General features: G+C 39.8%; 1 protein-coding gene across 2 annotated transcripts in view; it reads right to left on the bottom strand.

The window, feature by feature from the left end:
* pde4a (phosphodiesterase 4A, cAMP-specific) overlaps window positions 1–15429 on the bottom strand; it is an 83694-nt gene that overhangs the window by 15207 nt on the left and 53058 nt on the right. The window contains exons 6-11 of one of the 2 annotated variants that reach the window (XM_067420728.1): window positions 13873–13985; window positions 1630–1723; window positions 1276–1439; window positions 1053–1151; window positions 241–405; window positions 10–109 (exon numbers count right to left, since the gene is read on the bottom strand). In XM_067420728.1, coding sequence (XP_067276829.1) covers window positions 10–109; window positions 241–405; window positions 1053–1151; window positions 1276–1439; window positions 1630–1723; window positions 13873–13985 — 735 coding nt within the window. Of the gene's footprint in view, window positions 1–9; window positions 110–240; window positions 406–1052; window positions 1152–1275; window positions 1440–1629; window positions 1724–11415; window positions 12761–13872; window positions 13986–15429 lie in introns of those variants that run through there. The other variant, XM_067420738.1, reaches the window with a different exon arrangement.

The raw sequence follows: 15429 nt of genomic DNA, 5'->3' as shown, positions 1-15429 counted from the left end.
TAGACTTACTGGTGTTGATGAGGAACTGGTTGGAAACTCCAGGGTGGTCTACATCATGAATGGCAGCAGCGAACAATGCAGCCAGGATTTCAAGATCAGTGAAAACAGCCTGGTGGGAAGATGCAGTAGTTAAGTGGTCATTATGTATAGTTTCAGTGCTGACTTTGAAATCTGATTTCAGATTTTGAAACGTTTTGCTTCTGAATGGACACTGACTGTCCCATGTTAGCATATACTCACGTCCAGAGCTGGTGTGGAGAGCAGCACATGTGTTGACTGTGTGACATCAGCAGCATGCAGGCTGTTGTGATAGGCCACGTTGGCATGGTAGTGGTCTTCCAGTGTCATTACATAGGTGATAAACGTCTCCACTGGGATCCGAAATGTCTTCAATAGATCCCTTTCCTTTAAGGCATTAAAGAACGTAGACAGAACATACTGCATGGTCAATATAAAGGATGAAGAGGTTTGCCATTATAACTAGTAGGGCTGGGTAACGATACTGATTTGCTGATTTGGTTAGATTCGGATTGATAAGCTCTCATTTTGATTCCAGTTTCATTTTGATTTGACTGAAATTAGTTAGATATATTTTCGGTTTTAATGTCTATTATGCTCACATATAGTATGATCAAATACTGCTAATGTTTATAAAAGTGCAGTGTACAGATTTTTTTCCACATTACAAGTTTTTTGCATCACATTTATAACAGACTACAAACTCACAATCACAAATCTTCCAACTTAACAAAAAAAATTACATAAAAAAAAAAAAAACTATCTAGTTAAGTGAGTTAGTTCAGCAGAATGCTGTGGCATGTGAAAGATGGGAAGTAAAAACATATTTCCACATAGCCCCTGAAAATAGGCATTGAGTTTAAGATTTGGGGACTTTAAGAATCAATATTGTGATTGTCCAAATGGAGATAATAGAAAAATCAATATTTTTACCCATCCTTAATAATGAGTACACAAAACCACAGTGACATCTTTGCATCTGGAATTTTTCAGAAGAACAGAAACATTTCTATCAAAAAACAGCGACCACACACCTGGAAGATAGCAAACATGATGCAACTTAGAGGTCTGTTATTGGAGTACTCAGCCACATGAAAGATATTAAGGCCCCACTTGTTTAAATCATTCAGCTCCTGTAAAGATAGAGTAAATTCAATTTAAACTAATCGATTCTATAATCAAACTTTTTTAATAGCCATAGTAGTAATGGGGGAGGAAAGTATGAAGGTGTTGGGAAAGTATGAGTGGTGACTGTACCCTAGCCAGTGCATCCTCCTGCTCGGTTTTGACCCCAAAGCGGGGCATGGCTGCACTAGTGAGGCTAGAGCTGTGTGTAAGCTTCTTGACACCGCTGATGTGAGACATTGGTTTCTCTCGCTCCCGGAGCGTAGGAGAGGGAATCTCCACCTCATTCTGCTTGTCTGGGACACAACAAATGCATGAACTTTTAGTAGATGATAGCGGCTTTTCAAATCAGTAAGCATAGATGGTTTCAGAGCAGTGAATGTACTCTACTATAACCTACTGCAATGTTAAAACTTAGTTTCTGCACTTTTGAAAACAAAAACAAGGCTGAGATGTACAAAGCAGAGCCTGAGCAGACTCAGTTACCTAGGAAAGTAGTGGAGATGTATTCGGACACCTGGTTCCCAGAGCGGCTCATCTCAGACAGATGAGACAGTTCCCTGTTTAACATCCTCTTAAACTAGAGATCAGAAAAGGGAAAATAGGGATAGATAGACAGGGAAGAGAGGAGAGTTATAACTATATAGGAGATTGTAATAATGCAGAAAATGGGACATTTTTAGTCTATCTGAAAATAAATTAACATGTATTAGATCATCACATAGTAACATGTCAAAAGGCATAGTTTACCCCAAAATTAAATCACCAAGAATGTTGAGTTCCAAACAACATTAGGCCCCACTGACTTTCATTGTATTGACAAAAACATTTATCAAAATATGTTTCATGTTCCAAAGAAGCAATAATCGTACTGGTTTAAAACGACAGGCGGGTGAATAAATGAGGACAGAATTTACATTTTTGGGTGAACTGTTCTATTAAGGCTTATATTATTAGTTCTGATTGTTACTTTTGCCTTACTGCAAAACTCAACAAAGCATATAGGCATATGACATATGTTGAAAACATCTGAAGTATGTTTATCTTATATAGGTTATATAGAGCTTGTGCTTATAAAGCGTGCAGATATTTACATGCAAATAAACCTAAGGCATTTCTAGTGTTGTAGCTGTAACATTGTGTGGATAGAGGAAGGGCCTGTCTTTAATTAAATTCTAATTAAGTAATGGCCATCGGGGAGAACATTGTGGAATGATCTTTCACATCTCTGCAAACCATTGCTGAACAAAAAAAAGAAAAGAGAGCTTTGTAACAAAATTAGTTGTTTATAAAAACCAACCAAAATACGCATGTGCCTCAAATGACTGAAATTGTGCAACTTCAGCAGATAACACGAGACAACTACACTGTCACAGCACGACTCCGATAAGACCCCTGGTCTGTCCCACCAACTGGTCCTTCACACATTACAATCTCCATGGAAACCAGCAGGTTTCCTTAGCAACTGCCTCCTCACAGTCCCTCCTGCAGCATGATGGGAGTGAGGCGATGGGTTGGGTGACAATCTGAGAGAGTAGGCAGGTGTCTGTCTCTGACCTCCTCCAAGGTCAACACTCTCTGTATCACTCTCTATCTATTCTGTTCTCCTCCATTCTGTCTTTACCTCTCTCTTTAAACCCTCCTTTTCCTTTCCTGTCTCTTTTCATCTCTGTCCTCCACATTCTATCTTTTTTCTAATGCAATCACACTCTGCAGTCATATTTGTCCATTGATTTCCATTCATTGTCTTTCATGATGTGCATGTGATTCACCTCCTAGATTACATGGACGTGTATTTATTAGACCTATGCAAATGTATAATTTCTATTTCATGCATCATTATAGTTGTTGTTAAATCTTCTATTGCTTGCAAAATGTAATATGTTTTGATGACTGTCCCTGTCATCAGGTTAGAAGACACAATCTGGCATGAGAATGCAATAAAATAAATCACAAAATCTAATCGACAAGACAATAGGGCAAATAACTATATGTGTAAAGTGTAATTTTTAATTGTGTAATTTTTCTTAAACACAATAAGGGAAATATGTTAAAGGGTCATGAAACGCCAAAACCCTTTTTTTTTCATTTAAATTTTTTATGTGAAGATAGCCTGGTTCTACCAGATTCTCCTACATTTCATTTGTACAGAGTCTGGCCACTCTCCATTGACAAGTGTTAACTTCCTTGAAGGCGGGAACTCTGTTGAAGTTTAAAACTATTGGATCTGCCCTGAGCTACTCTAAATCTGCCATAACCAATCGCTAACATTTGGATGTGACGCAGGTTAATAATAGGAGTTACCAGATCAGTGGGCATGGCCATTAACAGAGGGACATTTTCATCTCTTGTTACCTGATTTGCCCACGTCACAGTGTGGGTAGGATTTAACGGTGAGGTTGGGTAAAGGAGATAATTTTTATTGTGTGATTTATAAACACATCAGTTTGAAAACACCCACAAATTTAGAAACTCCCACTCTTTCCTTCTCAGCCACTCACTCTGTTCACTGATTGTATCAGTTTAAATTTAAAAACCAGAGAGTATACGCAATCCCAGATGGAGTACTGAAGGAAAATAAAAATTGAGCGGAAGTATGTAGGATGGTGAAGCCAGGCAAATATATACAGGCTGCACATCACTGAAAACACTGAAGGAACTCATACATTTTATCAATTAGTGGAAAACGGGTATTTTTGCAATTTTGTTCAAAGAAACGTCTCGGAATCTGAGGTAGAAGCATACATCCAGAGTGTCGATTGTCTGCCGGGACTGGAGAGCACGATTCTACGTCATCCGGTTCTGAGCACTTCTCTTCATTTATTCATGAGAATGATCTCTTTCAAAACAATCACTGCACTGTAGCATGTATTAGAAGATTCAGTACATGCATTAGCATGTAGATTGCATTACAACAGATAATTCAGAAGTTTCAGTGCTGTTCCTTTACCTCTGCCTGTCCAGTGTTGCATTTGGACACATGTCGTAAGTGTATGATTCCTCAGCATGATAGCACAAAAGTGTTGTTTAATTTTCCCAACAACGCTGTCAGAGCTGGAGTTTGACTATACCAACACATGGAAAATATGACTGCAACAATATGTATTAGCATACGTAACAACATGCAGATTGTGCATTAGAACAGTTTCTGCGCAGAGTGCTGCGATTAGTTTAACAACACTTGCAACATGGATCATAAATATATACAGAGTGGAGTAAGCATGTTTTTCTGGATATATTTCATATACTCTAGTGTTCTAAACATGAAACAGCACCGTGTATGTGCATATATTTCATCATGTCTTCTTCAAATTAAATATATTTGCAAATAAGGACACTGATACAGCCATGTGTTTGATCATGAACGCGATGATCATGACACAATGGATTATTCTGATACACAGAAGGCAATGATTTAGACCGAACATTTAAATAACAATTGACAAAAAGGTAACTATGCTTTTATACTTTCTGTGTTGAAATGATGCGTGTCTTTGTTCAGAGACTGTATTGCTTTTGAATGTTATTGATATTATATTATGATATTGTTAGACCTTCTAAATGCTCTTTCTTATGCATATCAAGGTACCTTCAACTCTTTTTTTTGTGTTTCAACTTTTTTCGTGGTCATATTTTAATATTCACGTGTCTTTATGAGTGTTAAAGGTCTGGGTTATATTGGTTGTTGTTGTCTTCCCTCTTCCCACCTTCTACTGTCTACTCGGAGGTGTGAATGACCCTTCAAGTGAAATTTTTAATTGAGTCCAATTCATTTTCCTTTCACAGCTATAAGCTCCCTCACTGTAAACCTGAATCTTCCTGAATTTTCTGTCTGGGATCAATACACAATCTCACACATATAGAGTAGTTTATATAAAGCATAATTTACAAAATTCTCTTCCCTGTGCGATTACATTCTGTACCAAGGATCTGTTTGTACTGTGCTGAGTCATTATTAAAACATTTACAGAGTGCCAGCTGTTTTTAGCATGCATGCATTCTCTGGAGGACCATGATGATACCAGATCATGTGGAAAGGAAATCAGACCAAATTAATACAAATGTGTGTTACTAGGGGAGTCTGATACTATCTGTTGCCTTTATTTATTAAGACTGAGCATGATGAAAGGGTGAGCACAAAGACATGGCAACAACTTATTTATTTAAATCTTCAAAGGTAAATTTATTGTTGTATTATAGTTGTATCTACAATACTGTTTGGTAGTTCTTGGATTATGCTAATCCTAAATGCTGTGCTTCTGCATTTTAATGAGCTAATCTACATGTCCATTAAGCAACATAGATTAAAACACATCTTGCATTCAACAATATATATATATATACACACATTTTTTTTTATTGTTGAATGCAAGACGTGTTTTAATGAACTAAAATGAACTTTATCACAATATGCTATATATATATATATATATATATATATATATATATATATATATATATATAAAATTCATTATTTTCCATAATGTAATGATAAAAATTAAACTTTCATATATTTTTTCAGGTCTTTTATTGTTTTAATACTGATGATTTTGACATACAGCTCATGAAAACCCAAAATTCCTCTCTCAAAAAATGTGCATATCATGAAAAGGTTCCCTAAACGAGCTCTTAACCTAATCAACTGAATCAACTGATTAACTCTAAACATCTGCAAAAGATTCCTGAGGCTTTTAAAAACTCCCAGCCTGGTTCATTACTCAAAACCAAAATCATGGGTAGGACTGCCGACCTGACTGCTGTCCAGAAGGCCATCATTGACACCCTCAAGCGAGAGGGTAAGACACAGAAGGAAATTTCTGAACGAATAGGCTGTTCCCAGAGTGCTGTATCAAGGCACCTCAGTGGGAAGTCTGTGGAAAGGAAAGTGTGGCAAAAAACGCTGCACAACGAGAAGAGCTGACCGGACCCTGAGGAAGATTGGGTGGAGAAGGACCGATTCCAGACCTTAGAGGACCTGCGGAAGCAGTGGACTGAGTCTGGAGTAGAAACATCCAGAGCCACCGTGCACAGGCGTGTGCAGGAAATGGGCTACAGGTGCCGCATTCCCCAGGTCAAGCCACTTTTGGGCTACAGAGAAGCAGCACTGGACTGTTGCTCAGTGGTCCAAAGTACTTTTTTCGGATGAAAGCAAATTTTGCATGTCATTCGGAAATCAAGGTGCCAGACTCTGGAGGAAGACTGGGGAGAAGGAAATGCCAAAATGCCTGAAGTCCAGTGTCAAGTACCCACAGTCAGTGATGGTCTGGGGTGCCATGTCAGCTGCTGGTGTTGGTCCACTGTGTTTTATCAAGGGCAGGGTCAATGCAGCTAGCTATCAGGAGATTTTGGAGCACTTCATGCTTTCATCTGCTGAAAAGCTTTATGGAGATGAAGATTTCGTTTTTCAGCACGACCTGGCACCTGCTCACAGTGCCAAAACCACTGGTAAATGGTTTACTGACCATGGTATTACTGTGCTCAATTGGCCTGCCAACTCTCCTGACCTGAACCCCATAGAGAATCTGTGGGATACTGTGAAGAGAAAGTTGAGAGACTCAAGACCCAACGCTCTGGATGAGCTTAAGGCCGCTATCGAAGCATCCTGGGCCTCCATAACACCTCAGCAGTGCCACAGGCTGATCGCCTCCATGCCACGCCGCAGTGAAGCAGTCATTTCTGCAAAAGGATTCCCGACCAAGAATTGAGTGCATAACTGAACATAATTATTTGAAGGTTGACTTTTTTGTATTAAGAACACTTTTCTTTTATTGGTCGGATGAAATATGCTTTTTTTTTGTTGAGATTTTGGGTTTTCATGAGCTGTATGCCAAAATCATCAGTATTAAAACAATAAAAGACCTGAAATATTTCAGTTGGTCTGCAATGAATCTAAAATATATGAAAGTTTAATTTTTATCATTACATTATGGAAAATAATGAACTTTATCACAATATGCTATTGAGAAGAACCTGTATATAAATATACTCATGATAAAATGTGTGACTCTATACAAAAAAAAAAAAAAAAAAAAAAACTTAATAGAAATAAACATATAGTTCACCCAAAAAGGAAAATTCTGTAATTTATTACTCACCCTCATGTCGTTCCAAACTCTTAAGACCTTCGCTCATCTTCAGTACTAAAATAAAGATCTTTTTGATGAAATCCGAGAGTTCTGTGACCTCTCCATATACAGCAATTTAATAAACACTTTCAGGGCCCAGAAAGGCATTAAAGAGATTGTTAAAATATTCCATGTGACAGTGGTTCAACCTTAATTTAATTAAGCGACAAGAATACTTTTTGCGCAAAATCAAACAAAAATAATGACTTTATTTAACAATTTCATTCTGCCCTATGCCAGTCTCCTACGCAGTTTTGTAAATACAGTGCAGCTCCTGCGTATGCATCATGGTACTTGCGTGAACAGCATCGGCTGCCGTAGAACTGGAAAGTTCTGCACTGTTTACAACACTTTAAAACTCCTACTAGGAGACTGACACAAGCTAGAGCAAAAATCGCTATTTTTTTTAGTTTTTGTGCACAAAAAGTATTCTCGTATCTTCATAACATTAAGGTTAAATTACTGGCTTCACATGGACTATTTTAACAATGATTTTTCTGGACGTTGATAGTGTTAAAGGAACACCACTTTTTTTAAAAATAGGCTCATTTTCCAAGTCCCTTAGAGTTAAACAGTTGAGTTTCACCGTTTTTAAATCTATTCAGCCGATCCGTGTATCTCTTGGTAGCACTTTTAGCATAGCTTAGCATACATAATTGAATCGGATTAGACCATTAGCATCGCGCTCAAAAATGACCAAAGACTTTTTTTTTTCAAATATAATATTTTTCCTATTTAAAACTTGACTTTTCTGTAGTTACATTGTGTTCCAAGACCAACGGAAAAAGAGAAATTTTTAGACTGATTACTATTCTCTCATTCCTGTCTAATAATCAGGAAACTTTGCTGCCATTCTATGGGTGCAGTGGCGCAGTGATATTACGCAGAAAATAGTTCCTAGCTATATCGGTCTAAAAATAACACGCAACTTCATTATCCGTTGGACTTAGCACACAATGTAACTACAGAAGAGTCAAGTTTTAAATAGGAAAATATAGTGAAAGTCTTTGGTCATTTTTGAGCAATGCTTATGGTCTAATCCAATTCAATTATGTATGCTAAGCTAAGCTAAAAGTGCTACCGCCAGATACAGATCGGCTGAATGGATTCAAAAACGGTGAAACTCAACTGTTTAACTCTAAAGGACTTGGAAAATGAGCCTCTTTTTTAAAAAAAAGTGGAGTGTTCCTTTAATTAAATAGCTGTCTTTGAACTCTGAGCTCTCAGAGAATTCTCGTATTTCATCAAAAATATCCTAAAGTCCTCATGAAATCAAAACTGACCTTATTTATTTTGTTAGCACATATTACAGGTCTCAGGTGAACAATTAATCCGTGCAAGTTAATACACAGAAAAAAATGTGTTTGCTGTGGTAATCTTTAATCAAAATACGAAAAGTAACTTCCGGTCTGGAAATTGCTTTCCTTCTCCTATGATGTCAGTTTGGCAGCTTAGGTTTTAAAATGGGTAACCACTCCCCTCTACCATTCGTCTGCTTTGAGCCCGAGATGGAGAGGAGGAGCGCTGAAGTAAAACCCTGCCCTCTTTTCAATATTCCGTTTTACTTGGAAATTCGCCACAGCACTGAAGAAAACTCCCAGAATGCATTGCTTCGATGCCCAATGAGGTAGGGCTAGACGATATTGGAAAAAAATTACATTGCGATATTTTTTCCCCCAACAAGATATATTGTGATATTGAGAGCCATCAATCTAGGCTAAAGTCAATAATTACCATTCCGTGATATTAATAATTTCACTAATGAGCAAGCTTCATTACAAGTGACAAAAAGAAATGTTGGAAAGTATGTGCAAACATGAAACTAAACCTCCAGTAGGTGGCAGCAGGTGACCGTCTTAACAAGTGAGTCACTGAGTCGTTCATTCAAACGATTCATTCGAACGCTGAATCGTTCACGCTTGTTACTATGAGTAAGACGTGTCTGCTGTGTGTGAATGATTTTCGCTGCTGAAATAGAACAAAAACACTAAATATTGCATCTAAAATGTAAGTGACTAAGGGAATGCTAATTAGTTGTTTATGGAACTGTCATATGAAATCAGTGTCATTTTCAGTCGTGATGGTATTCAGGAAAACGCTCAAGTGTTGTAATTTCTCCTCGAGAGGCTGCACGAGCGTCAACAACGCGACCTTATTATCATCAGTTCATTATATATTATCCACAATTGATCGCCACTTACACTAAATTAATGCACAAACATTCTTGCATTTTGGTGATTCGCTAGTTATTTTTTGTTTTAATCAGGCTCTTGTCCGTCAGTCAAGTAATATTCTCTTACTCTTGTCCCTTCAAAACACCCACATGTCCCGGACAAGCGTTAATGTCGAGCCCTGCTTTGTATTCGTCGTAAAGATCTTTGTGGTGCCGTTTTAAGTGATCAGCCAAATTGGTGGTGTTTTCTTGTTTTGTGGCCACAAGACACTCCATGCAAAGTACTCTTTTAGCCAAAATAGTCCCAAAAATAGTTTTTTCTCTTCATCGCGCATTTTAGCAGTGAATGTTTGGCCGTGAGTGGTAAGCAGCGGCACAGCAAACCAATCACTGTGCAGGCTCGCGGAACCTGCATGTCACTCCAGCAACAAACTCGTGTTTACTGTGTGCTTCCGTTCTCTTAATACACCATGGGCTACTACCCTTCACATCGCATGTTCCGGCGATGTGACTATTGCACACGCGCACATCGCAATGTCGATGTTAAAACAGAATACAATGTTCAGCCCTACAATGAGGCCACTCCCAAAGCCACCGCTACTGGATTACTAGATCAATTTCTCACCGTGGAAATGCCCCTACCGTTCTGTTCATTTTCATAAAATCATTTAGTTCAGTTAGAGAACCGACATTAAAATTAAAAACTGAACGTGTCTGTTCAATATATTTGTGAGTGAGCCAAATAAGAGTCGCGGCACAAACGCAGCAGGAGTCAGATTATAATAATCACGAGAGTTGAGGTAAGTGCGACCGTGGCAGTCATTCACGACGTCTGTTCAGTCTGACACATTTTCAGTTCATGTCTTTGGAAGCTTACTTTTTTAGGAATTATTTTCCAAAGTTAAAACACTCACTTTGCTCCGCTCTGTTTACATGAATGCCTGCAGCTGCCCGAGCCGAGTGCTGTGAGTGCGATCCCACCCACCATGGACGGTTGAAAACATGCGGAAATAGCTCCTTCTACTGGCTGTAATCCTTAGCCTCTGGCCAAAAAAATCGTCCGATGATGCAAAATGATGATATTTGCTTCATCTGAGTTTTTTTTTTCTCCCAGAAATAAAATGAATAAATAAAATAAAATAAAATGGTCTCAGGGGGATATGAGGGGGTGGGAGCATGAATATTCGAATATACTCCCAGGTTTCTATTGATACAAAGCCATATGCAAAATCGCTGAAGTAACCCTTTAATTTTAGTTCTTAAGATGAACAAAGGTCTTATGGGTTTGGAACAAAATGAGGGTGAGGAATTAATGACCGAATTTTCATTTTTGGGTGAATTAACCTTTGAAGGTGTGTTGTTGCTGGATAGAATTAAAAACATTGGGACAAACACTGACTCTGCCATATTTCAACATCAAAACTTATTCATATCAACAGTAAACAAATCTTGCATAAAAGAACTATGCAGAAAAAAAGCTGGCCCTACTATACCAAATATTGAGCAAATGAAGCCTGTTCCCAGACCAAAGATAGAGCATTAGAGGGAAGGATAGAGGAAGTGGGAAGAGTGTGCTTGAGGCGTCCTGAGACACAAGCCCACCATACAGGTTCTGTCCATTTCTAGGCATTGAAACAACATAAGCCAAGTGCTACAGCGGCAGCCATTTTCTCCCCTGCTCTTAAAGTGTCACTGAATAAGTGCCTTAAGTTACAGCTCGGGTTTAAAATCACACTTGAGGTATGGAGACTGGTAAAAATTTGGATACAACAAACAACCACCATACAACAAACATTGGTCTTATCACATGTTTTCTGTTCCAGATGCATTGCAGTTCAATCACTTAAGAAACTTTTCTTTCTCTCCACATTTCTTTTTATCATTCTGCTGAGCAAACACTCTCTCTCCATTTTAGGACCTGAACAAGTTTGCTTACAGATATTTAGCAACTTTTTTTATTCATGCTGGCCCTACCTGGTCCCACCAGCCAATCAGCCATGGTTTGGAGCAGGTATCACAGAAAAGATCCATGAAGGGGGTCCTACGCTCAGTGGCCTGGCCACCCCCATCCAGCACCCCATCTGCAGCTGCCTCAAGCTCTAGCTCTGACCCTCTTCTCCCCTGCAGGGGGCTGTAGCTGGAGGAGTGGGCCAGTCGGTAGCCTCCGGGCACAGGTGAGGGGCAGGAAGAGGGCAGCGGGTCAATGGCCTCCACCACGCCCATGCTGAGTGTGACGGACGGCGTGGACCGCTGGCAGAGGCAAGAGGCGCGGAAGTGCACAGGGGCCGAAGCGCGGCGGGTGCCCCAGCGGCATGTGGTTGCAGTCAGGGTGTGGGCAGAAAGGCCACAGCCTAGAAGGCCAGGGTGCTCCAGAATGACGACTGCCCCCAAGAGGCGGGGAGCAAGGGGGGGTAAAAGTCCAGCGGCAAGCGCTCGCTAAGGCTGTCTCTCTACATGCAGTAAGCAGTGTGAGAACCAGGCCCTCCTGAAAACCACAAAGTGGGCTCCACGGTGATCTGCAGGTGAGTGTCCCCTGTGAACGGCCCGCTAGGAGCCGCCCAAATCCACAGGCCAAAGGAACTACATCTCATCCCAGCAGCTGAGTAGCGCTGACCCCGATCCAACAGGAGGAGGAGAAAGTGACGAGGGGTAGAACGGACAAAGATGGAGAATGAAAGAGACAGAACCGTCTGAAGGACACAGACAGGATGCGGAGGGTAGAAGAACACAGGAATTATAGGAGTTAAGGAGAAAGATGGAGATGAGCAAAAAGCTAACAGAGATTGACTGAGGGATGACAGGACGAGGAAGGAAAACAACAACACACAGGTAACAGAAAAAGCGGTTAGGAGGAGACAGAGGACAACAAAAATAAGCAGACACAGAAACACAAAAATGATGGGGCCTTTAGTCAAAAGCCAAACTAAAAAACAGCGGTGGTCTGGAAAAACATCCTTTCTCTCTCTCTCCCTGCGTTGACGCCCCTCCCCCACCGCAGAGCTCCAGGACCCGGGCCCAACGTTCCCAGCGAGTTGTGTTCAGACCACACCGTCCATGAAGCACAATACCAGTCCTGTCAGCATAAAGCAGCTCTCTTCAGCAGCCCCACTGTTTAATCCACACGCGGTGTCAGACTCTGCGATGCAGCTCAACCGATGCTCTGCCTCTCGCTCTGTTTCCCTGGATGCTGTAGACAGATCTCGCAAGCTAATCAGCCGCTGTGGCAGGAGGCGCGTGCTTGGGTGTGTGTGCTAGTGGCGTGTGCGCGTGTACATGCACCCTAAGAGCGCATGTGCGGCAGACGGCATGTAAGAGAGTAGAAAAATGGAGAAACGTCTGTACTACGTGTGTGTGTGTGTGTGTGAGAGAGAGAGAGAGAGAGAGAGAGAGAGAGAGGGAGAGAGAGATGTATTTAATAGTCTGACATAGAGGAAGAGAAAGAATCTAGGCTTTAGTGTTTTTCGCTAATCTCTGTATGAATGATTTTGCCCATATGCATATGGGAGTGAATGTGTGTGTGTTTGTGTCATCTACTTCAGCATACAAGTAAGCTTTGCCTCAATCTCCCAAGATCTTCAATTCACATGTGTTGTAATATACACACTCAAACACTGTCTACTTCTCATACTGATGTCTATCTTATCACCTATATAGCAAAACACATGAAACACCAGTGATATGGCACATGGAAACAACCATGCAAAAACTGCACAACCAAAGTCTTCATGGTACTGTCTCTTTAAATAGACAAGGTATGGAAGAGAGCAACCGATTTTTCATTGGCCAGCATCTAAATCACATGCCTCATGGCCACAGCGACGAGCCAATGGATAAACTGTCTGGGTAGACCTTGCTGCAGCTCGATAGCAACGAAGGTTACAGCAGAAACACTGGCATCAGGACCAAACTGCAGCCCCCTCCTCCCTCCTTCATGTCCTCCCCATCTACAAACCCTTTTTTTCCCTCCCTCTCTCCATCTCTCCTACACTTCTCAAACCAGAGCAGCGTGTATGACAAGGCTGTCAGAGTTGAACACAAAGGCTATTTGCATCTGTGTTTACGGATGATAATAAAAAATACATTAAAGAAAGGGAAATACATCACTCAGACGGGGCCAATCAGATGAACCGGCACACAAAACCTGCTCAAGAATCTTTCTTCGCATACACAGATGTAGTTCTTCATGTGTGATAATCCACAGAATGGTGGATCTTGAAACATTCTTGAGGAAATCTAATTTGTCACGTTACATGTTTCCTAAAATGTACAGGGTAGAAATTATATGAATGGAGAAAATACCTAGTGTGTATAGGCCACCAACTTATGGTAGAATGTATGTAGACAAAAGTGTTCTTTGAGAAGGTAGAAAGAAAGTCCTATGGTAGACAAACTAGACAGCAGAGATGCAACAGTAAGTGATTAAAGAAACACCTTGTTGGAGGCCATCTCGCTAACAGAGCGGTGGGTTTGAATGGTCTCCAGCTGGTCCAAACACCAGTCAAGTTCCTCCAGAGTCTCCCTGGCCAGTTGCTGGTATGTCTCATCTGCACAGGACATAAGACAGCCATCAGCATCACATCACAACAGCTTTGTCGCATGCATTTAACACTCACTGTGAGAAACTTTGTTTGTGAACAGCGGGGATGTTGTTTCCTGACAGGAGGACATAAAGCATTGTCTGAGGGATGTCTTCAAAAAAAAAAAAAAATTCCAAGCATGAATATTTCAAGAGCTTCATATGGAGAGATCAAATGCCTCATAAATAATGGATATTTTTACTCATAAGAATGAATAATCCTTTTTTTACAAACCAGATGAATAAGAAAAAGGGAAGAAGTCTGTAGTGATTAAATTGCTGAAATCAAATATAAAAATATCAAATAAAGCTTAATTTGCTCTAAAATGTACCAGCCCTTTAAATGTTGTTATATGTTGTTTAGGCATTTAACACTGCAATATAACACTTGTAAAAATCATAAGTATAGTCACTCACTGCACATACACGAATAATTAAGCACCAGTCACACTTAAAATAAGGCAAAAAGTATGTGGACAACCCTTTATAGTTAACGGGTTTAGCTATTACAGTAATTTCTGTACGGACAGATTTTTGTATTATAAGAGGGACATTTTCTGTTCCAAAATGACAATACCCCTCTTCCCCAAGCAAGGTTTATTTTTATAAAGTCTGGCATGGAAGAACTTGATTGGCCTGCACAAAGCCCAGGCAGACGTTGTCACCCAACGTCAGTGTCTGACCTCATTAATGCTCTTGTTGAACATTAAATTCAAAAGCATTAACCCCTGTTTTTGATGCTATCAGCTTACACTCTTCTAAGAAGGCATTTGATATAGATGTAGTAATCTGCATCTGTAAGGTCAGTGACCGGTTGCATAAACTGACTAGTTTTAAAAGTTAGTCATTGAATGTTTTTCTGCATAAACATAGCCACTATGCTAAGACTGTGCCTAAAGTTGTCTGACCAACTAGCAGTTAACCTTGGGGTAATCATTCTTTTAATCCACCTTTTTATGAAAATGTTTCAAATTTATACAAGCTTTGAAGCAAAAAATTAAATGATTAACTTTTAAGACTAGAGTAAGCAGTTTATGCAACCGCAGTGGCTTCAGTTAACCAAAAACCATGGCAAACTGATGACGTTATCAAATCTTACTCCCTTGATGTGATGACAAGTGTGAGTGTGCTGCGTCCAAAGATGAATCACATATAGCTTTGATCATAACCCAGCAAATTAGACAGTTATAGACCACTGTTATAAGAATTAAGGACTTTCGAGTACTTCACACAACATTTTGCAGCACTTCAAAGCTCAAAAAGTCAGAAAATTATCCAATTTGAAAGTTTTTTTTAACATATTTGTTCATTCTTCAAATATTGTCAGAATTTGTAAAACCCTTTGTCAAACAAAAAAAATTGTTTTGCGAAACACTTGACTTAGCAAAACACAGTGAAATAAACTTAAAATA

The sequence above is a fragment of the Pseudorasbora parva genome, chromosome 2, assembly GCF_024679245.1.
Source record: "Pseudorasbora parva isolate DD20220531a chromosome 2, ASM2467924v1, whole genome shotgun sequence".
In the NCBI taxonomy this organism is placed as follows: Eukaryota; Metazoa; Chordata; class Actinopteri; order Cypriniformes; family Gobionidae; genus Pseudorasbora; species Pseudorasbora parva.
This window is presented reverse-complemented; position numbering and strand designations above follow the sequence as displayed.